We start from the raw sequence: 25,280 nt of genomic DNA, 5'->3' as shown, positions 1-25,280 counted from the left end.
TATCACCTCTGAGGGACAGAATATATCAAAGTCAATGGACTACAAGAGTCTGCAGGGCAACAGGACAGCCAAAGTCGATTGGAGCAAAGTGTATGGATCTGAGGGACTTCGTAGTTAATAAAGGTCTTGTATAAAGTTGGAGAGTTTTGTAGAATTCACTTGTAGGGTCATACGCTGATACACTTGTGGAAAGCAGAGTTGGAATCAACTATAACAAAAGTAGCTACATCAAGTCTCAACTGAGAAGAGCAAAGCTAAAGACACTGAGGTAAGTACCCCAAGTCTGAACAGTACCTCTGGTTTGAAGAAGAGTGGTCCAGCTGGATTCTGTCCCGTTACAGCGATGCAGATCTTGGGTTCCTGAGCCTCAGTCGTTGGGACAAGAGGGAGGACGTCTGGAGGACTCCAGCAGTAGCAATTTGGAGGTAATCTGCAGCTACAGGCTCTTTTCGGATCAGCGGCACTTTGCGGTTTCAGCATTGGTAAACAGCACCACCGCAGATCTTGGATAGCGGTTGGGCTTCCTTCACTCCTCGAGTCCTGCACTCTGGTGAGGTGACTCGAGCTCTGGTCATCCTGCTTCTGGAGGGTCCTTAGGAGACTCCTGGAGCTTCTGGTCAGAATGCAGACGTTGACTCTACTATGGATTTCTCGATCCCTGGCACTCGGTTCCTGCAGCAGCAAAGAAGTACAGCCAGTCGGGGAAGATGGTCCAGTGGAGTTAGTCTCTGGGTTAGTTGGTCCCACTAACACAAAGAAAGAAGTCGTCCCTTCTGGAGCTTCTCTTGTTGATCAGAAAAAGGAGTTTCAGCAAAGCAGCAGGGCTTCATGGGGCAATTCAAAGGTCCAGGAGGATGCAGCAAGCTTCATTTACGGTTTCTTCGTCACGTGTTCTTCCCAGTGGTCGACTGCCTCCAGTCCCAAAACCCTCGCCTTTTTAGCAGGTTTTTTCCATTCATGCACAGCCTAGGCTGTCAATCACAAAGCAGGGAGGCTGTCCTGAAAGGACAGCCAGCCAATCGGGACTGGTTGCATTCTGGTCATTCCTAGAGACAAAGGACAAGGGAGTTTCGGGAACCTCCCTCACATCCTGCCCTTCCAGACACACTGGAGCCAGAGGCAGGTTTCAGGCCTGAAGCCAGCGAAAGGTAAAACAAAGAGCTCAAACCTGGTTTGGTGCGCAGAGTAAAACCCAAGAAAGACCTCACAAACAGAAAATGGCGACCAGGGCCATTTTGACAAAAATGGTCACCCACGGGTGCTATACTGCAGAGGAGGATTCAGCCTGTGGTAGAAAAGCACAATGGTAGGACATTTTTTTACCTGAGAATGTAGGTTAAGGGGCTACTAGGTAACCCCACAGCACTCCACATAAGCTTGTGTGTGCTGGACCCACAAAGAGAAAAGATAAGTAAAGTCAATTTTGCTTTACTATTCTTGGGAACAGTATTTCACGCAAGAAAAGGTATTAAAACCTTATGAGAAATCTAAAGGGTTTCTCAGTGACACTGCACTGAAAGTGCAGTGTCACCATACAAAAATTAGATGCCTATGGAGTTTGTCAGACTCCAAAAAATAGAGGAAAGGCAAAATCCAAATCAGGTCAAAACACAACACGAGTGAAAAAAAGGTCCCACTCACCCAGGAGTTAAAATTAAAAAGTCCTACAGTCCAACAAACGAGTTGGGGGTCCCTAAGGTTGAAGGGAATTAGCACAGAAATTAGAATTCTCCCCAACATCCTTCAATGAAACAAATTCTCTGACCTTAGGTTTAAAATGTGCCTCTTGCACACCGACATTTTTTCAATGCTGAAGTACTACAAATAATTCCACTATTCTTTACTAGAGACCAATTGTGCAGCATTTTTTGCTTTACAGATGTAGGTCATGGATAGTAGAGGTGTAGATATTTTGTTAACTCTTTGAATGCGTTGAAAGGCTCTGCAGGTTGTTTGGATATAAAACAGTTTTTCTAGCGTTTTCTTAATAGCTTATCAGTAGCACAACAAAACAACAATGATAACTGCTAACCCCATCCATTCATTCATTTTTGTATAGGCCCCTCCACCCCGCCTGCACACCACAGATCACTAACATTTTCAATTATCAACGATAACTCGAGAAAGTGAGTAAAGAAAATAAACGCCAGAGTAGGAAAGAAAAAAAGTTTAAGGGAAAGGAGAAACAAAAAAGAATAGAATGGTGGACCAAGAAAAGACTACCAGACCAGCAAAAATAATTTCACACAAATATGCTAATATTTAATATGCCCAACTCCCAATCTAAAAAGTACCCTTCCCAATACATCATTACCTTAATGGCAGCCAGGAGAAAAATAAAACAACTTTACAGCAAAGAGAAAACCGTGTGATGTGATTTCATTTTCCTGGCACCCTGCGCCAATCGCTTCGAGCCCTCAGCAAAAACAAAAACAAAAAAATTGGCTGTCTCAGATCCAACAAAACCACCACCTAGAGTAGTCAACTTATATTTCACCAGTTAAAAGAATTTAAAAAATGAATTCACTTGAAGAGCAGTTAGTTGATGCTTTCCTCATTTCCAACCGTCTCTAGATTTTGGGCATAATAATTGCACTTAAATTCGGAAATCTAATCCTTGGACCTCCAATTCCAAAACAAAGCCCTGCTACTTTCCCCAACCTCTCCTCATGCATGCTAGAATCCTTAAAGCTCTACACTATCGTACTACCGGCCTCACCCCGAGAAGAACTGGCATGTCTTGAAGGAAGATGAACTGCTGTCTAAATACTAAAAGCTTTGCCACAAATGTTGCTTCCCCAACCACAAATCGAAGAGTGACTGTTTGGTCTTGCACAAAAGATCAGAGGATGGGAAGCCCTAACCACCCACACCTTAGCTGCATGCTGAAAACGTTCAGTCGCCTCCAATTTGTTATTGAGCTTCAGCAGGCAGCGATAAACAATTTGTTTTTTTAGGGTCTGCGTGCACATTATACTTTTATGCTTCTTTACTCCCATAGACTTCTGTGGGCCATATTTTCTTTTTGCTTTGTTTGGACTCCTGACCTGACTTTTTGCGGTGAAGTAAATGTCTTTGTTTTTTGGCTCATTTTTATGTAGAAAATGATCAGTCATTACACTATCAGTACTGAGAGGCTAAGTTTCTCTTAGCAAGTTTCTTGTATTGTTACAATTGCACACATCACCCCAAAGGGACGTGCAGTTAGGATACTTTGCAACTAAAAAGCCACTACAGAAAGCTATAAGATACATTTACAATGTGCCTATGATAGGCAGGTGGTAGCAGATATTTTTCTACCCTCTTTTATACTTTTTACTCGTGCACTTTTGCATTTAATGAAAGAGCTACTAAAAAGGTGGCTATCACCCTAAGATGGGCGTGCCACAAGGCTTTTTTTGTCCTTTGCCCATATTGTTTTTTGACCTTTTTCCTGCCCGCTCACATCTGGAATTACCATATATGGGAAGCTCTTTCCCGAGGGAAAAACGCTTTTTGCCCGAGGCAAAGGGCAGTTTCTGTGTGAGCCCGGATGTGGGGGCTGGCACTGTCTTATCCCAGTACACATCCTGGTGTCTGAATGTCTGTTGCTGGGCAGATGTTGTGGCCATTGGCTATCCACAAATGGATAGCCACTACCAGTTTGAATTGTGCAGGATCTTACCATTGGTGGGCTTGAGCAAGTTTCCAGTGTGGATCTCGGATAAAAAAGGAGGACGACTCCTGCAGCTATCCGACTGTTAGTGACATTTATCATTTTTATCCTTCATCCCCTCTACTAGTGAGACCCCATGCACTTTCTGCTGGACTTCTGGACCTTTTTCTTTAAATCCTGAATGAGTGGAGCCTTTTTCCACCCATTCATTCTTGTGGGCTCTGTCTTTTGGAACTCTATTATTTTATTCTACTTGTACTATGGAGCCTGTCTGCTCCATAGCTCTTAAAAGGCATCTGTATTTTTCTATTGCTGCACACAGCTCCTTATAGGCACTGCTGCCAGGGACCCTTAGGGTCCTCCTTTAGCATTATTTTCTTATATCCTCAAGTAACTACTGTTCTTAAGTATAGATACTTAGAATCTCTCCCAAATGTCTGAGAGATTGGCACACCCCACCTTATGTGAAGTGCCAAAGGGATACCTAGTATCCCCATTCTCTCTGCTCCTGTGACTTTTGAGTCACAGACAATCTCCTAGGAATGGGTGGTGGCAGTGGACGTGGTCTACCAACTTTTGTGTAGTTTTTGTACCGCAGGCTATGTTCATTGCCTCGGTGGTGTACAATAGGGGCACCCAAGTACCAACTGTGGGCCTCCCTTCTTTTTTCACCATTACTAGCGGGGTTGTTCTTGGTTAGCCCTTCTTCTACCAATCAGGGAGGGGGAGGTCAGTGTGCATGTTTTGGCTTTGGCAGGAACCCTTGGGTGTCCCCACCTAGGCTCCAGTGTGTCTGGGCAGGCATGAAGTGGGGGAGGAGGATTTTTCCACCCTTGTCCTTTGTCTGCCAGACTGCCTGAATAGGACCAGCTCCCACAGGGGTTCTGGCTGTCCCGATTGGACAGCCAAACGCCCTTTTCTATAAAATGCTGAGAGAGATTGCAGAGGAGTGTGTGCTGGAACTGTATAACAGGTGAGGCTTCTGGAGTAAAAAGCAAGCCAACCACTGGAAGCTGAAGTAACCAAAAAAGACTACCAGAGATGCTTGCAGACCCTTCGCAACACTGATGCGACCACTGCTCTCCCGACACCGTTTTCTGTGCGACAGAGGAGCTTCGAAGAGGACAATTCCTTCCCTTTGGCTGGTGGGAACAACCAGTCCCAAGATGAACTTTGAATTGAGCCATCTCCTGAAGTCCTAGAAGTTTACAGAGCTGCGAAACACCAATACCAGGAGACCTGCTGCCCATTTCGAGTGCATCATCGTGGAAAGGCTGAATACGTCCAAATCCGAGTAAGGAGGGACCTTGACGGAAAAGGAACCACAAGAGCAGTCGACGTCTGATTATTTTTGTAACGACAGGAACACGCCAGTAATCTTGCGAGTTGCCTGAATGACGGGGACAAAAATAGATCCACAAGACGGCGAGCTGCGCGATCTGCGTTATTATTGTATGTGACACTTAGCATTTTTTTAATTCGATTATAACTGTTACCAGCGCCTATAAAATCGGTGATTATGAAACTAGTTCCAGCTAACTACTGAGAGATGGGCGATCAAATTCACATTTGATGAAGTGTGAAAATTCAAGGCACAGGAAATTAGTGCACCAGCAACGATTACGAATTGCTTTCTTCTTGAAGACTCCATGCCATCCAACCCCTGATGAATTTCCGCTTATTTAATTATCAACAGATTTGGAAAGAAACATGTTGGGTCCTCCTATCTCACCCAATAGTATTGATGAAATATTGGCATTAGGTAGTGACTAATTGGTCTAGTCACACGAATCATAGTATTTAACTGTTTATATTTTTCCGGTTTACTATGTTTAGTTTGTTAAATTAAGGAGCAATTACCCGTTTGATTTCAGTGTTGATGCATCTTGCTTTTTCACTGTTATTACTATGGTTTGCATTAATTCATATTAGTTGAGTGAGAAAGGTGATGGTGTATGAGTGAAGTATGGATGAGTTCTTGTGAGGCGATTGCAGTTCTTTTCTTGGTTTGATGCTCATTCTCATTTGTGTTTTGATTTAAATCGATGTAGTTTTTATGTCGATATGTTAATTTGTCATTGTTTTGCATTCAGATACTTGCCATTTGTTATAACCAATTTTATAATCCATGGAGGGATTTGTTTATGGATTTTTTATGAATAAATGTATTGTAATAATTGCTTATTGGGTGTCAATTGATTTTTTTCACCTCCTGTTTTGATGCAGTGTGTGGCCTTTGAATAGAATTGACACCATGTAGTAGATAGTCCTCTTTCACCATACAGAAGCATATATAACTCAAGCCCCTTTGTTCTATAACGTTTCTCTCAGGTATGACCGGAGTTTAGATATTCCTGGCATACCCGATTCTGTGTTTTCCGAGGGACCATTGCATACCTGTTGCCATGTCCTCCACCATAGGGATTAAATGGGCGTAACATCCTCCCCCCTAACTCTCCCTTACCTGGTTATGATCAGTGGAGTTCTGGTCAAGCATCCCCCCCCAGACCCTAGGCATGTGGTAGGGAGTACCCTAAACATGCTTTACTTATCTTCATATTCTATTAAGTACTGGGCTATTGGACCATTTACTTACCTGTTGGCTTTGACACTTTCTCTGTGACTTTCAAGACTTCCAACTGCCAGAAAAAGGTACTTATCTGGGCTGCTGACTGATGCAGTCAGTCTACTTACTTATCCAGGAAGGACTTGTGAAGTGATAGGGGCCCCATATTTTTAAGGCGGGGTACATGCTTTAATTGCAATTGTATTGTGCTCATTCCGTTTTCTTATTGCTGACCTGTTTTACTGTTCATTAGTGTAAAGTGTGGATGCTCCCCAGGTGGGATCACCAAGTATAGCCTAATAAATATAGTATTTTTGTACTTTTTTCTAACTTGATTCGAGTGCTCTGTGTGTGGCTCATTACACACTACCCCACATCTCCAGAAGTCCTGCCTTACTGCTATACTACACTACCTTGTTGGCCGGATCCAAGTGTCAATTACGATGTTAATTAAGGTGGCTTTCAGAACCCGCCCACAGGTCGGGTTCTGCAAATCCATCTCCACTATGGGATTCAAGTATGAAAATCAGAATCTTCGTAAAGTGAGGATCTTGGAGTAAGTGGGAAGGAAGGGGAGGAAGGATAGCTCGGGGCCCTTGCCTATCTTCAACATCCATTGGCTTCCCATCTCCAGTCTGAGGATGGATACCCATTTATCATGGAGTGTGAAACGAAGGAGAGTGGTATCGTGAAAGGAGAACCATGAACTGTCACTCCGATGAATAACTTTATCGCACGTCCTCATGCTCCTTTCCATTTACTATAAGGTACGTTTTTGAAGCAGTGCAAATATGGGAGAATAGGCAACCTTGTAACTAAATTGTATTCACCCAATCATATTTAGAAATACTGACTGGCTAAACTTTGCATCTATACTCTAGAGATATGACCTTGAGAGAAATGTTTCCACAAAGCATGCGTTCTAGCCCATGGAGGTAGGAGCTCGACAAACAGTAGCATAGGAAGGGGACTCCAGAACACAAAGTCAAAGTGACATTAGCTCTAACCAAGCACGTATGTTCTTCTTGGCAGCTGAAACCTACCAATGAATAAGAACACTGCAAAATGCTATAAAATATCCATCTAGCTAAGAAATACTTTGAGAACAGAGATTCAGGATTCTAACCTACAATGGTTACTGTTATTTAAAATGAACTGATCCTCTATAACGCGCATAATACCGGAGACCATTCTCTAAGCACAGGACCAGGATTCAAACTGGAGTTGCTGTGCGCCATCTTGCTTCCAAGGCAAGAGTTTTTGCCCTTGAGCTATCCTCCCGACCCAGAAGGAGGGATAAAAGGGTCTGTTAACTGGTCAGAAAAGCTCAATTCACACTAAGGTGGCAGGGCTGCTTTTCATATGCCCAACTCTCCCAGGGCTAAACCTGGCAGAGTAGTCAAGGATATACTGTTAGGAGGGGAACAGGAAGGTACAATGATACAAGGTAACAAAACAATACAAAATGACTGAATGCTCACATAGCATATATGTAAAGATACATTCTTTATATAGGGTTTATCGAAATGTAAACCGTATGTTAAAGGTGAGTAGCCCTTCAGGAATAGAGCTTTAAAAAGGTGGTGAATTTGCATTACCAGAAGAGTTCAAGGGATCAGTCTTGAGTAAGGGTTAAAGATTTTAGTAATTACAAAAACCGAATACTTTTCAACTATACAAAGTCAACAGGAAAGTGCCACCCTTATGAGAAAGCAGGCATGTCAAAATGGGTTCAGAGCCAGCATAAGTCACGCTTGTGTTAAGCTGGTGCTCATTGCTTTTGTATGCATCAATGTTGTTCAATGCAACAAAAAAAAAAGAAAAGCACAACTGGTCAAGAACGTGGTCTAGCTGTGAAGGTACAGGGTCGGTTGCCCCTGACCAGGGAGGATGATGTTGCTGGAGCCAAGGAAGAACTAGATACTGGGGTTCAGTGCAGCTACACTGGTAGCCACGATTGCAGCCTCAGGAACTAAAGCACTCTTGGAGGAGGTCCACCGGTTCAAAGTAGGCAAGGTAAAATCTTGGGCAATATTGGGTCATGAAATCTACCTATTGTGGGGGTCCTCTGCAACAAGGTGGGTGCAGGGGTCCCAGTTAGGGAGAGGCCAGGAAGTGCTAGTCAATGGAACATGACGTCCTGGGGGGAGCAACCTAGCTGTGTCCACTGAGTCAAGGGAAAGGAGCACTGGTGCGAGTTCCTATGGTCATGTCAAGAAGTCCGTTATGCAGAGCCTAGTAGTATGCCACAGTCAGCTGCAGGTATGGGAGATGCTACAACAAAGCTACGGTTTTGGAGTTGGTCCTGCTGCCGAGTGAGTTTGTCTACATCCTAAGCTGGGAATGACTCAACTCTAGCAGGAAAGTTTGAAGACATGGAATTCCTGGCCCAGTCCAGACACCAGGTATTACATGTGCCCATCCAAATCGAATTGTTGTGAGATTGCTAAAGCCGCATGCACTATGCTGTTATGGACATCATTCCCACACCATTGTTAAGTTATCGATTTAGGGGACACTGAAAACCGATTTTAGAGCCCTACCTATCCAGAATGAGAAACAGAGTGAGACCAGGAACATAGACGTTGTGATTTTGGGGCAAAGTGATTAGGGAGGCAACAAAATCTGTGCCGACCCACTAGTGTTTATTCTAAAGGGAAGGATTTAGGAGTTACATACATTCCTGGTAATAGGCCCAACTCCAAATTGAGTATATAAAGCCTGTGCTACCTGGGATAATAAAGAAACCTGTTGGCAATAGGAGCGTTCACTGAGGTGCTCAACTGACATTCAGAGCACCAAGATGACAAGCTGATCCCCCTTTAGTTATGTGCTCAAAAACAACAATGTAAACATCAATTCTCCTGCGTTTGTAGAAAAGCAGTAAACCTTGAACTGTAGGTTTTCATTTCTGCAATTTACCTTCACAAGTTTAAAACCAAATCTATAAGTGACACTTTACAGGTGTTTAGTCTTTATCTTTCAGCACATTTAAAAGTGTACATTTATTAGTTTACCGTCCTGAGGAGGGGGCTTACATACAACTAGTGTCCTCATACGGTCCCAAACAGGTTACAAGCCCATGCATCCAGCTCCAAAGCACAGCACATGCACAGAGGCCCATACATTTACTAAAGGGGAGCCCTACACGCCTGCAGGATCAGCATAAGAAAGTGAAGGCATGACAAGGAACCTCTTCCTTTAACCACAACCAATCATGAGGTGACGAGAGGGGACAGGAGTACAGAAAAGCAAGGTGCACTTTTTGGCAGAGAAAGGAGTGAGTATTGTAGACTCCTAGAAGTTATTAACATGTCAGTCTGAACCACCCCTCGGCCCCAACCATTGGTTCTCCTTGTTGGCTCTTACCTTGCGGTAGGCTGGTCTGAAGTTATGTGCAAGTTTCCGGAGGCTGCTGAGGTCCCGCTGAAATCCAGCCAGCTCAGACGGTGAGGCGTGTGGGGTCTCGGCACCAACCTGACCACTGCCTGTCTGCTTCTGCCAAAGGATTGTACGTAGAGAAAGCAGCAAGTCACAGGTCAGGAGCTGCACCACCTAGGAGTAGACGAGTCAGTCAGCATCATGCACTACACTACATAACGATGGAGCAGTTAAATAAAAATAGACAATCCTGTCCTCCCATCCAACAATGCACTCGTATCCGTGGGTAGTGGCTGATTTGGGGTAAGGAAAACCTATTTGGATGGGCACACGAGCACAGAACTCATCCGTGAAGGTCCATTATAGGGTAATGTTTTGCTTTTTTATATAACACAAAGAGAATGTTTATTTTTTTCCAAGAAAATGCTCTATTCTAAACAGTCCTATGCTCTGCGGTTCAAAGGTTGGGTCACAACTGGCTTTTGATTCAGTGAGAGCAGAACATTCACGTTCATCGATACAGTGCATAAACATACTAATGTTCAGTTAAAACTATGCCAAAGGTGAAATGTCCACATTTCAAAAATATACAAATGATGCACGCGTGTCCACATGAGGACCTTTGTAGAAGTTTGTTATTTTTCCATTAAGAGAGATAGGGCACCTGAGAAGGGATATGCAACCTTTGGCTTGCCATATTTTTTGGGTTAACTCTTCCACCAGTCGTAGTCAACATAATTCAAGGGTGAGAGACCATGCAAATGAAGGTCTAAAAATCTGGAGAGCTGGAGTTTGCAGCCCCCTGCCAGGGAGATTATTGCACAACCCTCTGGCGATGACATCTAATCGAATGGTAGAAGAGTGTGTCACCCAAAAGGAACGAACAATGGGCCTCATTAAAGGTTTGGTGGTATTTCGGCACTAAATCGCCAAACTACTGTCAAACCCACTTACCGTTACCGCCCTGTGGGTTTACCACAGGATTACACGTGGTCAAGTGGTGGTATGCCACTGTGAATTACCATTTTTGAAGCCCATAGGACGTAATGGGGACATTTGGCAGTTACCACCAGCGGTAATTTCGCCATGGCACTTCCGCCGAAATTTGGCCTTAAAGTGGAGGATTTACCTCCAGCATGATGCTGAAAAAAAATCCTCCACTTCAAGGTCAAACCTACAGTTCGATGGTGTGGTAAAAAATAATAAAGTGGTGGCAACTGAATTATCACCCGTTTTTTGCCCGCACTGGCAAACTTGTTATGAGACCCAATGGCTTTTATGGTAAGTGTAGCAGAGCAGCCAGGCTTAACATCAGCAGGTAGGAAAACTAGCAGGAAGGTGCAATGAATACCAATATTTAACACAATAGAATACACCACACTCGTATACTGAAAAATATACACTTACTACAAGGTCACGAAGATAACCTCTATGTTAGGGGAAAAAAGTGCTCAGGTGAAACACACACAGCAGAGCATAATAAAGACAAACAGTAAATGGGCAGTAAGGCCCAACTCGCTCTTTACGCGAAAATGCAATCCACATACGTACTTACAGACACTACACAGAGTTCCAGAGCGAAGTTAACTGTAGGCCCCTAAACAATAACAGGTGTCACACCAAAGATCAATTGTTAAAATATATGCTGTAGAGGCAAGCCCATTGCGGAAAAAAAAGTTGAGGTTGTCCTAATTATCTTAGTAAATTTCCTTGTCCAAAATGAAGGGACGCATTCATGAGATTAGTTTTAAATTGCTTCCGGCCCTTGAAATGTTGGGTTCAAGGAATAATGGGGAGGTATCCATTTGTTGTATTTTTTTTTTCAAACTTTTAAAGCCCAATTGCCCAGAGACCTTTGTCGCACAGCGGATATTGATCCCAATAGGCCAGACAAGGGACTCGAGCTAACAAAGGGTTTTATTAATACATGTGCACAGGTGTGGCAACAATAAACAAAGGGTCATTAAATGGAGGCTTAAAAGTGAGGCATATTGCTTTTACGCCTCCGTTTAACAATCTGACCCATTTTCCTGCTGTAGGAGAGAAACCATCTCCCCTTTGCTTTCCTCCTCAGTCTTGAAGAGGACACAGTTGTATGCCTGGATGAGAATTACACCCAGGCGTAAACCTAGGCAAATGGCAGAATCTATTACAAAACGTTGACTGCAAAGCGCAACTTGCAGGCATTTCATTTCTCACAAATCAGAGAGCAAAAAAAGTGAAGAGTAAAGGCGCTTTAGCCTTTATTTGCTTTTCACGTGAACACTCCGTTTTGTGAGTGTTGAAAATTGCTAGCAGGAGATCCAACACCACAAGTGCGAACGTTGACAACCCCCTGCATGCAATTTGCATTTTTAGAAAAGGACCTCCACAGTGTCTTTCACTAAAAGTTGTCAGCATGGTTCTTCTCGGTCGGGCAGTGCTCTGGGAAAAATTATCCAAAGAAAAGAAAAGGTCTCATGAAAGAAAAGTTTAACAAATGGGTTGCCAGTAATCCAAGTCCAAAGGCTGCAGGTCACCCCAACAAATCTGCAGAATGCTTGTGCGCTGACTGTCCCAGGTTTTACGGAGTTCCCACATCCTATTTTATTTTTACAGTTTTTCGGGGCTCTTCTCTTGAGCACTCAGTCTCAGGTTTAAAGGTTCTTGCACCCAGTTTATCACAGTTACCAGGGTCTTTTCCCCTCGACTCTTAGCGCCGTACTTGGAGCTGGTGTGTGGATTCCATAAATGTGGTTGTGAGAGGAGGGCCTTCTAGGATGAATTTGAGCCAGAGCATGACAGTTGGCCGACAGTTGGCTAGACCGAAGCTCGCACAGGGTTTTCACTGGGTTTGCCACTTCCTTCCTCTCTGTCAGTGGGTATACATCACTTTTGCCGAATAAGTTTTAGCTGCATTTATTTGCCGTTTTCATCATTCATTTTATTTTTTAACCACAAACCAGTAGATGGTAAGTTGGGGTAAGGTATATATTGGGGTGGGATGCAGGGGTTGCCATTTGACATGAGAAATGTGGCAAAGACACAGAACCAGTCAGAGCTCTGTTCCTCTAACCACCCTTCTCCAATCCCTCTCTCTCCATTGGCTTCTTGGGTGTACCCTTTTATCATCTATGGCTCCAACACTTTTCTGCTCCACACAAGGCTCCAATACCCACTTCTCATAGTCCTTTAACAGTCCTCCCCCTCATCTTAGTTTCTCTCCTACTGCCTCTTTTTTTCTTCACCTCTTGGAGGATACACAATGAACCCCCTTTTCTGTCGCCTCAGTTTCCGCCTTGCTTACTTCCTTAGCCCCCTTTCCCCCCCCCACCATCTCCTGTTCTTTCCTTATCCATCCCTCATCAATAGTTTCTTTCAATAGACATTTATTCTCCTCTCCTTTACCGATCTTGCCCCGTACTCCAATCACTTAAGATAGTCAAGTATTTCATATCTCCAAAATGTCTCCACCCCTTTGGGAACTTATAGTATTACAATTATGTTGCCCCAATTCATTCCTTACTCTCCTGACCTTCACCTCTGAGAAACTTTAATAACCTCAACTCCACTTCTCCCCAGCCTCTGCCACTTTGTGGACCTTCCTTTCCCCAGCCTCTTTGGTCCTCCTTTTCCCAGCCGTCCGGGTCTCCCAACTCCCCACATTTTGGGACTGCCTTTACACTGCCTCCTTGGTCCTCCATGCAGCCTCCTAGCTCCTTCTTACCCCAGCCTTCTGGGTTTCTCCTCTAGCCTTCTGCATCTCGTTATCCTCAGGCTACAGAGGTGCTGCTCCAGTCTCCAGGCCACTGCTTCTTTCCCAGCTTCTTCAGTTCCTCTCTCCTACCACCACACCTACTAACTGAGCCCTTGGGGTTTTATTGGGCTTTGGCCCCTCCTTCCAGCCCCTCTCCATTGGAATGGGAGGGAAAACGGGGTGGTTGTTTCGTATAAGGAACTTTGGAATCTTCGTTCTCTGGGCCTGGAACACAACTCGAGAACCACAACCGCCATAGTGGTATTCCCAACCCCTTTTTGTTCCGTAAGCTGCTGGCTGTCTGCCTTGGGGAAATCTCAGTCTGGTTCAGGTCTCTGTTGGTTTACCTGCATTCAGGTGTAACTTCAGCCGAGCACTGCTGGCCCCGGAAGTACACCACTTCTCAATTTTCTTTAAGGGGCTGGAGTATGGACCATTATCCTATGACAAAGTGCCAATTCTGCGACCCCACCATCCACTAACTCAGACAAACAGGGCACTTCATCACACCTTGAAGCACCTGTTTCTACACTGCAATAGTTGGCCGTCTATAGACAACATAATGGTAGACTATTAGCCAACCCAAACTGCTTGCCGTCCACTAATGCCTATGAGCAGTTGCAGAATAGTCGACTGATGCAACTGCTAGTCCCTCATCACTAAAACAAATCCCTTTACCTCCCTGTTACATCCTTTTCCCAATACCCTGCCTGTTCTCATCCTTTCAGGGGGTTGCCCCAAAACACTCGTCCAGCCTCCACCTTCCCCCAGCGTGCCATACAGGCACAGTCACCCACCACCACTGCTGCACCACCCCCTACTATTCCTTTGCCATTGCACCCTTAAAGTTACCTGCTCCATATACCCCCCCTTCCTCCATCTCCCCGAGCCCAGCCCCCTACCAACATTACAGGCATACCCCCCCAATCATGCATTCCCCCCACTCCTCCCACGCCAGCTTACTCCTACCTTACAAGCATACCCCAACATGCATCCTCCACTTACAAGCAGAGCCCCCATCATGCATTCACCCCACACCCTCCCACGACCCTCCACATCTTGTAGATTGGGGTCCCCGCTTGGCATTAAGAGGTCAATCAGTTGGACAAGTTGAGCTGTTTAAAGCGTCTACCAGTCCAGACTGGAGACCACTTAATGACGGGTAGTTGCAGCAACAAGAAGTTGAGGTGGGGCATTATGCAATATGCCAGTTACCCACTGTAACAGTAATTGTGCTTTAAGAAGAACCCATTTAAAAGGATTAGTGCATAGTCACTCTAGCCTCATCTTCAAAGAGTTTTTAACAGCTAGGAAGCAGGTTTGTTAAGCTTTGGCTACTGTAAGGTTTATCTATTGCTCAATTCCCTCTAAAATAAGGATCTTAAAGAAGAATAATGAAAGACTTATTGTTTCATCTTTGGTTTCCTTCGTCGTCGTCGTAATTAGTTTGTAATGTTTACATTTAAATTGGTTAAGGTGTATACCAAACCATGCCAAAATAAAAAACATTGGCAATATTTGAATGTGGCATTCCAACTTGTAATCAGGCCATTGTATTCCTTCTGAATACCGCTGGCAAGGAATACATGAAGTCCTGTAAGTCAACTGTTGGTATTACAGGCGCACTTGCATAAACTGGTTGTTTTTACCGTTCCCATCATAGCTGTAATAACGCACTTTGAAGACACTTAAATGTCATCCTTAACATTAACCCTCATCGCATCTCGATACAATATGAATGTCAGCATGTGCCACACTTAGATGTCATCCTTAACTTTAGCCCTCATTGCATCAAGTTTGATTATGAATGTTAGCATGTGCCACACTTGGATGTCATCCTAACTTTAGCTTCCGTCACCTCTAGATAGAATATGAATGTTCGCATGTGCCAAACTTAGATGTCATCCTCAACCTTAGCCTGCGTCACTTCTAGACGGGGTTGTAAATGTTAGCATGTGCTACACTTGAATGAAACTGAGGGATGACAAAACCACACCTGGATGGAATAGCGAATGATAGCGGGCATCACACCTTTACACAATTGCAAGGAAAGCAATGCCAACTAAATAATGCACTAACAACTCCAGCCCTCCGCATACACCTCTCAAACTCTAACAAACACAACCACAAGCCTAAATACAGCAATCCACACAAACTTCACTACATTGCAACAAAACAAACCACACAGACTTGCACAACAGCACATGACGACTACAGACCGTAAAACACCCCAAGCCCAGCCAACGGACCCACCGGGCTGAGGCTGCCAATAGCACATCACTGCACTCTTGCACTTTTCCAGCTTATTCACACTAACCCCCCACCGCCTTCTCCCTTTTCAGAGCCGCCAGAGCGCCAGGGGACCACTCGGATATCCTTTAACATTAACAATGTTTTGCATCTTTTAGTTTAATGATTTTGTTTCTCTACCATATGTATGATAAAAGAAATGTTACTCACTATAGTGACTACTGTAATCCTAGTTTCATGTTCCCTTTCCTCCATACGTATGGGAGTTCCCGAGGAGCCGAATCGGAGCCATAGCAAAGCCAGTGCACTTCCCCTTTAAGAATTCAGAGAGCGTGGAGGCAGGCCGCATGCGCATAGCGAGACCACACCCATACCCCTGCCTCACATGGTCTTTCCCCCTCAGTCCCTTGATCCAGTGAGAGGACCAGTCTAGTTTACGGGACTGGAGGGCGGGCGTATGGGTGAAAGGGGACATCGGACTAGTAGTATTAGTCACTACGGCGAGTGCATTTTCCTTACTGCCAAGTCCTGTCTCGTTTCATCCATACTTCTGGGAGAGTATAAAGCACTACTCTGACCCAGTGAGGATGGAATCAAACTATTGCAAAAATGTTCCGATGATTGCCTGTCCAATGTTAGGCAGAAACCTGTGCAGTTCCCTTTGGGAACACTGCAAAAGATTTAAGACTACAGGTATAGCAGTAAACCCCTTTGGTAGCAGTCTGTACCACCCAGATTTACCTGGTAGCTGTGGCTGAGCAGTCAGACTTCTCTCAAGAAGAGTTAGGCAGTATGCAAAGTATACACAATAGGTACCAAAAACACAATAGCACAAGCAAACACTGACCAGAGCTTGGTTTCAAAAGTATATAGTTATTTATTTAAAATACACATAAATTAAAAACACTCTAGCAAAGAATATGGTGAAACACTTAAAACACAGTTATAATGAAAGTAGATTCAATCCTTTCTCCTATCTAGACAACTCTAGGTTAACACCACTTAATTAAAACAGAGGTGAGTGCTTAACGTTAGATGACACTCTAGTAGTTTCCAAGAAAGGGATAGAAAAAGCAGAAATAGGTTAAACACACCACTCTAAGGTCCAGAACACTTGCAATAGGCTTAAAGAAGAACAAAGTCACAGGTGAGCAAAAGTCACTAGGCAGGGCCCACTCTTAGAGTAGCCGGAGCGAAAATGTGCCCAAGATCACACTGTTTTTAGAGATTCAAAGTCTTGCAAAGAGTCAGAAAGAGTTTAGAGTGGCTCAGAAAGTTTAGCCAAAGTGTCCCAGGCACTCCCAGGTTCGAAAGCCGGGGACTAAATCTACCCCGTACAGTCGGTGGCAAGGGAAGCCAGGCAGAACACGGTACCTTAAGCGGAAAGGATCCTCCAGCGGTGGCAGTTGTTCCAGGCAGTGACAGCAAGGCTCGACGTCGGTCAGGGGAGAAGAATCTCGCTGAAGAGCAGAAGAGAAAGGTCGTAGCACTGCCCGGGAAGAAACCAGCCGCGGAGTCCTCCGGTTAAAGGGTTGTACCGACTTTCGCGGTTTGGGGGTAAAGTGTGGTATTCCGGTTGCCGGGGTGCTTGGCACAGGCAAGGCGGCCACGAGATACCTCGAAGAACGGAAAGAAGGCGAAAAACTGGTTGTCCCCACCAGTCAAGGGAAGGAGCCACTCCGTTAAGAGTTCTCCTCGGTCGTTGGGAAAAGTGGTGAGACGGTTCAGCAGGGCTCCACCGGTTGGTGTCGTCGAAGCAGGTCGGCTCAGCTCTTCCCTCGTCGGATTCTTGGTCCTGTGGCGACTTCTGAAGTTCCAGTCCCCAAAGCCCTGCTTTTATGCAGCAAACCCCCATTCACCCAGCCTAGCTGTCACTCAAACATGCTAAGTGGTGAGCCGGGTGGCTCACCACTTGGGCCAATCAGGACGGAGTGCGACTTGAGTTACCAAGGTAACTCAGTCCAGGGTGCCTAAATTCCCCTCCACCCCTCCTAAGTACCCCAGACAGAGTGGTACCACTTTGGAGGGCTTCTGTGGAGAAGCCCGCCAAAAGTGGGACAAAGGGCTCCACTTTGGGTCAGAATTACAGAGGTGAACACCAACGCCATTTTAGGATCAAGTTTTGGCAAAATAACCCGACCGGAGTTATAATAATAAATATATAAACCGGCGGTATGTTTAAGGCTACCGTAAATAAATAATTAAATGTGTTAGCCTAAAACAATGGGAAATCCCATATGGAAATATTCGCGGTCGAATATAAAAAGTAGTTTCCACTGCCACCAGCCAAAACTCGATCAGGGGGGACGGAGACGTGCCCCCTCGACTAACAGACCCTGGGGCAATCGAATTGCCCCAGCCAGTACGTCCACAATATGACGGTTTGTACTGGTTCTGTTCAGGATTCAAGACTAATAAAGTCTTTGGTGACTTTACATGCCCTGGGAGACAGTAGTCAGTCCCAGGGTATGGAGTCTATGTTGGGGAGTCCCTAGGACACCCCTGGGTTACTGCACAGAGGGTGCTGTGTAACCCACATCACAAAAATACATGAGGCCCTATGGAGTAAAAGACCCCATAGCCCATTCAACACAAGGTTTGTCCAAGATAACACAGTTCAACATGTCCAAGAGTGAGGGTAAAAGAGTCTCACTCTTGGCAGGAGAAAAAAATAAACCCCAGAAATCCAGCAAAGCTGCTGGGGGACTCACTAGGTAGGGAAATTCAGCCTAAACAGAGAATTCTCCCTAACATCCAAAATGGGCATTGGCCCTAGAGCTGGAGTCCAGCATGTAATGTTTACAAAAAGCTGAAGGAGAGGCCCATGTGGCTGGCTTGCAAATGGCTTCCAAGGGTGCATGGCACTGGAAGGCTACTGCTGTGCTTTTTGCCCTAGTCAAATGGGCATGTAGATCCTGAGGGCATGACTTGCCGCAAACTTCGTAAGCATGGGAAATGTTGTAATAGCAGTTTTAGACATTTGTTTGCCAGTATGCACTTCTCCAAAAGTGACGAATAACCTGCCCGAGGACCTATGAGGCCTTGTCCTCTCGAGATAGAACCTCAATGCCCTTCGAACATCTAGGTTGTGCAAAGCGCGATGAGCTACTGATTGTGGGTCTGGGAAAAAACACAGGCAACTTGAACTACATGTTTGTATGGAAGTCAGAAACTTCCCTGGAAAAAAGGACAGATGAAATGAACGGTAGGGTTCCTCAACAGGTAGGGCATGAATGCTAAACAGGAAGGTGGTGACCAGATGTAGCCTCGACAGATGTTATTGGTCTGAATGACATGCGTGCGAGGGCTGTACATTTAGGTCCCAATTAGCAATTCGGACGTAGAGTGGGACAACACAGGTCCCCCAAAGTGGCGCTTGAATATTGGATTGGCAAATAGGTTAGCCTGTCTTTAATCTGAGAGGTAAGCCCCAAACTTTTATTTTTAATTATTTTAATTGTTTTTAACGCACCCAATACCATATCTGAGTTTGGTTTCTAAGAGTGGATCCAGGATTCAAACCGCTCTTGCTCTGCGTGGCCTTGCTTCCAAGACCAGCACGTTTCCCCTGTGCTATTCTCCATTCAATCGATGCAAGGTATGTCTGGTATAGACATACTGTTTTTGAAAAAACAGAAAGGAACTTCCTCTAGGGATGCCTGAAGGGGATAACAGCATCCAGTGGCAGAAATGAAGTCATTTTCCCCTATATTGAGAGCGAGTGGAAGATTTTCTTGGAGCTCCCTTTACCCCAGGTTGTCCTCTCATAGACCCAAGTGGCCATAGGTAATGTTTCAGATGCCAGAGCGCCAATGAAATAGATTGTGGGCAGCGATAAATCAACTTGCACTCCTGCTGGTGAAGAAAGTTCAGAAGGAGGGCGGGGTATGGAGGAAGACAGGCAGAGGTGGTCCATCTGCAGTAGGTCTGAGAACCAATTCATCAGAGGCCATTGGGGAGTTATTAGGAGATCAGTCTGTCTGGAGGCCCTGAACCTATGCAAGACCCTCAGAATCAGAGGAAGAGGCAGAAATGCATAAGCAAAGAGATTGTTTAAGGATATTGAGAATACATCCCTGATTGATCCTCTTCCCTTGCAAGGTGCATAATGGCAGCACTTGCAGTTCCACTCCGTCACAAATTGATCCAACGGAGGGTGGCCTTTACAGGCAAACACATCACCAAGGAACTGTTTTGAGATCACATTTGTGGTTGGCAGCTGATTTTCTGCCAAATTAGTTTGCCTGAACATTTTCGGTTCCTGTCAGGTGGGTTGCCTGTACAGAAATGTGCCTCAGTGCCCATTCCCAAAGATGAACTGCTAGGGTGCAGATACACCAACTTGCCTCCCTGTTAGTTGATCTAAAACATTGTTGCCACAATGGCTCATAATCAACACCCTGCAGCCTGCTGCCACTGGCAGGAAAGCCTGCAGGGTTAGAAATGCTGCTTTCAACTCCATTAAGATTTTGTTCCTGAACCTCCTCCTTGTTCCACATGTCGTGAATCTGAAGGACCGCCAAAGTTGCTCCCCACCGGTGGGAGGGGGCGCTGCTGAGCAGCAACGTCGATGGCTTCTTAAACATGCAGCTGCGCGTCCTTACAAATCCAGATCAGATAAAATCATTCTTTCTGCCTTTGCAAAGCATCATTACACTGTCTTGGGAACCCTTGGGATGGTGTTGGCGCACCGACGGAACCTTAGGAAGATCTGTCCATATACAGTTCCGACGGAGGGGATTGGCAGCAGGTGAAAAGGCTGCATATCCTGCTCCGAGAAGAGGCCAGATAGAGACAAGGGTGCCGGCACGCAATGAGTGCTGCTGCAGCCGTTGCCGATGGCGAGGGCTGGCCACAGATCCGTGAGGTGGACAGTGAGAGGCCGTGGACTGGGGCCGCGCCATGCTCCACTGATGCCTGTATAACCTGTGATAAAGCGGCAGATAGGATACCCTGACAGGGCAAGCGTGCAGCCTGATGGGCTGTGGCCCCTATCATTTTCCGGGTGTGTCCCGCGGAGGAGTCCCCCAGCCGCAGGGTGAGTGTTAAGGGGGTTGTTGCAGCTCCCGCCTGGAGAGTGCCTGACCCTGTGGCATGGCTCAGGGCGATGTGCTCTGGCTAGACTGCGCCACTGTGAAAGTGGATGAGGGGAGAAACTTTTCAGGGGGACGTGCTTCTTATACAACTGAAACGCCGCCATTGCTCGCTTGGGTGCACTCTTCCAATGGGCTGCCGCTGAGAGACATACATACTGCTTAGAACCGGGGTCCCTGGCGGGGGTGCAGCTGTGCATAATGGAAATTGTGACACTGTTCTGGCGACTGCCTGCAGCATCTGCATACTGGAAAAGTTTAACGCTGGGAGAACAGGTTGATTGCTGGGAGGCCTTTTCGTGGCTGGGGCATTGTTGGTGTGCAACAGTTTTCAACTTGCTGGCTGGGATTGTTAGGTGTGAAAATTGCAGGCAGCATATCACAGAGATACAGGGTCGGTATGACAATATTGTTGATAGACCAAGAGCTAAATGAAGGTTTCCTTGCGTACTAAAGTCTATATTCGAATTGCGACACTGCAACGGACGACAAGCTTACCAGATACTTGCCTGCATTGTCCTAGAACACCAGACAGGTACTAACAGTCGAGAAGGTTATTGCCGATGTGAAGTCGTTGGCTTCCGGGAACAGAATTATACAAACAGTTCCAGCAAGGGCAGGCATCTAGACTATTGAAGGTGTGGGAAGAGTCTCTAGCTAGGGAACGTCGTCACCTTGTGCGAGGCAATCAGAACAGTATTACTGAAGCCCGGTAGACCCTCCAATGACGTAGCGTCATACAGACCATTGTCCCTTATCAATGCGGACACCAAGTGTTTGCAAAAATATTGTCAAGGCGACTGCTTCCACATATGCCCCATCTGGTTCACCAGGACCAGTCAGGGTTCATTCCCACTAGATCCATGGCATACAACTTAAGATGGCTATTCTGCGTGATATCTGGGGATCTGTGCCTATAGTAATTTTGCCCGCACATCTGACTGAGTCTTGCCCTAGATTCTCCTCCTCGCATGCCCTCTAATGCCATTTGTTTCGGTTGTTTGTCTGTGTTGTTTTCTCTGTGCGCGCCCTAAGGCCTTTGGGCGTGTGGCGCAAAGATATAAGAACTTTCAATAAATATCACAAATCAATCACCAAGCTAAAGCGGTGGCTGCGTTATTAGATGCTGAAAAAGCCTTCGATTCAATCTCATGACAGCACTTGTTTCAAGTGCTTCGAGGGTTTGGCCCGCATTTTCTTTCACTGCGTTAGACTATTTATTTATTTCTACACCAGTCCCACTTAGTAGGGGTAACCAACAGTAATGCCTGCTCTCTCCCCTTATATTTGCTCTTACAATTGAGCAGCTTGCGGTATAGACCTGAGACACTCCTGGACATCGTGGGAACAGAATAGCAGGTCCACCCCAGGTGATCTCTATATGCAGACGATGCACCACTATACATACAAGACCCTGAACAGAACCTCGACCCAATCATGAGGGATATAAATATATTTACACAGCACTCGGGATAAAAGATAAAAAGCGCTAAATCTGAGATATTCCCCCTTACACCCTCCACTGTGCAACCAAATGATCTGAGGGGGTTTCGCTGGTCCCCCTCACTCATTAAGTATTTGGCGCTAGTTGTATCCCAGACGCAACAAATCGCTATACACTAATATTCAAGATATCTATTTACAACAGTTAGCGGCTAAACTGAAGCGGTGGGTGGAATTTCGGATGTCGCTGTATGGGCGGCTAGCCTTGCTGAAGATGGTGGTACTTCCGAAGTGGTTATATATTTTTTGTAATGTCCCTATATGGCCGGGGAGGAACTTCTTTAACAAGATCAGATCATTGGCGTCTGCATTTGTCTGAGGGATGGAGTGGCTAGGATCAGCTGGGAGAAGAGGACAGAGCCCCATGAGAGTGGAGGTCTTGCTGTCCCTGACTTTGAGCTCTACTACTTAGCTGCTCAGGCTCAGTTGGCGGGACACTGGTACGCTGATGGACCAAGGCCAGGGCACGTGTCGCTGGAGCAGTATGGAGCCTCCCCTCCGGACCTGAAATCGGTCTTATTCAGCAACCGATATGTTGACTCCTGCACATTGGACCTGGTTAGAACTATGGTCAATGATTGGTCAAGCATATTTAGCAGGCTAGACATTAAAGCGCCCTATAGTAGTTCCGTCACACTGTGGAACCTCCCCAATATCCTTCCCACATTTGATAGCGAACTCAGATGCTCTAGGGATGTGCGGGTCAACTGATGATGGGGGACATGTTTCCAGAGGGAAGGTCTGTGTCCTCGGCGGACTATTCGCTTGGGAGTGGTCCTCTCCGGATGCTCCAGTAGTATCGCATGGTGGCAGCGTTCCGCAAGAGGTGGCCCCACTAAGTCAGAGACTCACCTCAAATTGAAAAATATGATGCAAACGATATGGGAGCGAGACCTTGGGCTAACCGAGGAGAACACATGGAGTAGGTGCTGCCAGTTGACCAAAAGAATATCAATTAATGCAGGCTTTAGACCAATAATTTAGGATCCTTAACCATTTGCATTACGCTCCAGCTAGAATTTCTAAATTCTCTTCTGACACAAATGGTGAATGTGGGAAGTGGCCGATTAATTTCATATGCATCTTGTGTGTCCTGGCTTTCAGGGGTCAAGTAGCAGCCACACTAATTAACATACTAGACATACTCCCAACTATGACACAATCAAATATTTACTGGGGGATATAGGTAAAACCTCTGCTGGTACACAACGTTGTTTTAATATCACATGTGCTGTAGCAATAAAATGTATGAAAACATGCCCCCAATACAGAGGAATGGATGCATGATTTGTATACACTAACGAAAGAGGAGGAATACATATTCACAGTGACGACCAGGTCCCTCCCAAAGACATTTAGAATCCGCTAAGACTTTATTTAGCTGGCCATAAAAGTGAGGCGAATGAGGGGCAAATGGATGTACTGGAAAGACCCGCCCAAGAGACTATGCACCGTATCACTGAGTAATGATTTTGAGTTGGTTTAGATAGTACTGTAATATTGTGTCATTTTATCTGGTGTGAATATTCCGTACCATCAAAATACAAAATAAGGTACCATCCTTCTATGCAGTTTGTTGTACGACTGTCTTTTAAATAAAGGTTCCGAAAAAAAAAAGAAAAGTTACTCCCCAACGCGGCATGGAAGAGCTGCCATTAGAGGGTCCAACAATTGAGACCAGGATGCTGCCAGGAGCAGTTCAGTGCACCATATCCAAAACCTGCCCATAGGTCCGGTGAGAGACATGCTCCCACCAGTCCCACCAGACTTAGGAACCACAATGCTGTTGTCTAGGCGTTTATCTTTGTTTCTGTAGGAAAGACTTTGCCCAGCTCTGAATCCCAGTTGAAGCCTATGAATTCCAGCTTCGGAGTTGAGTAGCATGGATTTCTTCACACTGACTGAAAGGTTCAGAGCATACGCACATTCTAGAAGGTACTGTAGAGGTTCTGGTGCTTGGGTTGGTGACCTGGCTCTGATCAAACAGTTGTCCAGGTAGGGATATAAGTGAATGCCTTCCAGGTCTAGAAATACAGCCACCACCGCCATCGGCTTGTTGAACACCCTTGGGGCCGAGCTGAGGCCTAAGGGCATGAATTTGTACTGATAATGATCCTAGCCTATTGAGAACTGCAGTTGACAGTGAGGGGCCAAATGGGGATGTGTAAATAGGCATCCTGCAGATCCACAGCTATTAGCAAGTCAGCTGGCTGAAGGGATGATCGTATGAGTACGGGCATAAACAATACAACTTGTAAGAAAAGATTGAATGGGGGACGGGGGGGTCTAGCACTGTCCGCAGGCCAGCCTTGCTTTTCTTCGAAACGGTGAAGAACCTGGACTAAAAACCTCGATCCACCTCCAAGGGAGGTACCTGCTTTACCTCCTATGAGCAGCAGTTTGGATATCTCTTGTGAAAGAGTCTGAGCTACTTTGAAGGGGTGGGGCAGATTGCGGCTTGGGAGGAAGAGGGAGGTGGTAGCCCCTGTGGACCATGGACAGGGACCAGCGGTCTCAAGTTATTAACCTTCACGTGGCAAGAGGACTATGCACCCGACCTTCCAACCGGTGTGCTGTAGACCTGCACCCTTATGTCACTTACACTGTTTTGACTCTGTGGTGGAGGAGGGCTGGAAGAAGAATCCCCAGGGGCACGGACTTGGCTGCTTCTTAAGAGGTGTGCTCAGAGATCTGTCCAGTCTACTCCGGTGGTCATGGAAACCCCCACCTCCCCCCCCTTTAACTCTTGGTAGTGAATGACAATCTGTGCAGGCCCTAAAACCCAGGTTTTGCGGGGTGCTTAGTCAGAGCCACCAAAGACTGCCTTCTGTGCAGTATTCATTTTATTTAGCTCATCATTCATATTGGGGCTAAAGAGCTCCACCCCATCAAATGGTAGATCCATTGTCCGTTGCTGAACATCCAGTTGGAACTTGGTGGCTTTGAGAAGCACTTGACGCTTGATCGATGCACCTACGGCCATGTCACTAGCCACTGTATGGGTTGCTTCAAAGAGGTCTTGCGCTACTTGGCAGGCTTCTGTCAAGCAGGAGCGCAAACCTGCTTTAACTTCAGGGGGGAGGAGAGAATCTTCGT

The 25,280-nt window shown here is 45.7% G+C and overlaps 1 protein-coding gene across 1 annotated transcript in view; it reads right to left on the bottom strand.

Moving 5' to 3' along the window:
• Nucleotides 1–25,280, bottom strand: part of SREBF2 (sterol regulatory element binding transcription factor 2) — a 268,321-nt gene that overhangs the window by 89,336 nt on the left and 153,705 nt on the right. Inside the window, exon 14 of the mRNA XM_069652776.1 lies at nt 9,591–9,776. Within this exon, the coding sequence (XP_069508877.1) occupies nt 9,591–9,776 (186 nt within the window). The remainder of the gene's footprint in view (nt 1–9,590; nt 9,777–25,280) is intronic.

The sequence above is a fragment of the Ambystoma mexicanum genome, chromosome 3p (genome assembly GCF_040938575.1).
Source record: "Ambystoma mexicanum isolate Mex_15411 chromosome 3p, UKY_AmexF1_1, whole genome shotgun sequence".
NCBI classification, from domain to species: Eukaryota; Metazoa; Chordata; class Amphibia; order Caudata; family Ambystomatidae; genus Ambystoma; species Ambystoma mexicanum.
Note: the sequence above shows the minus strand (reverse complement) of the source record. Positions and strands in the feature narration are given on the sequence as shown.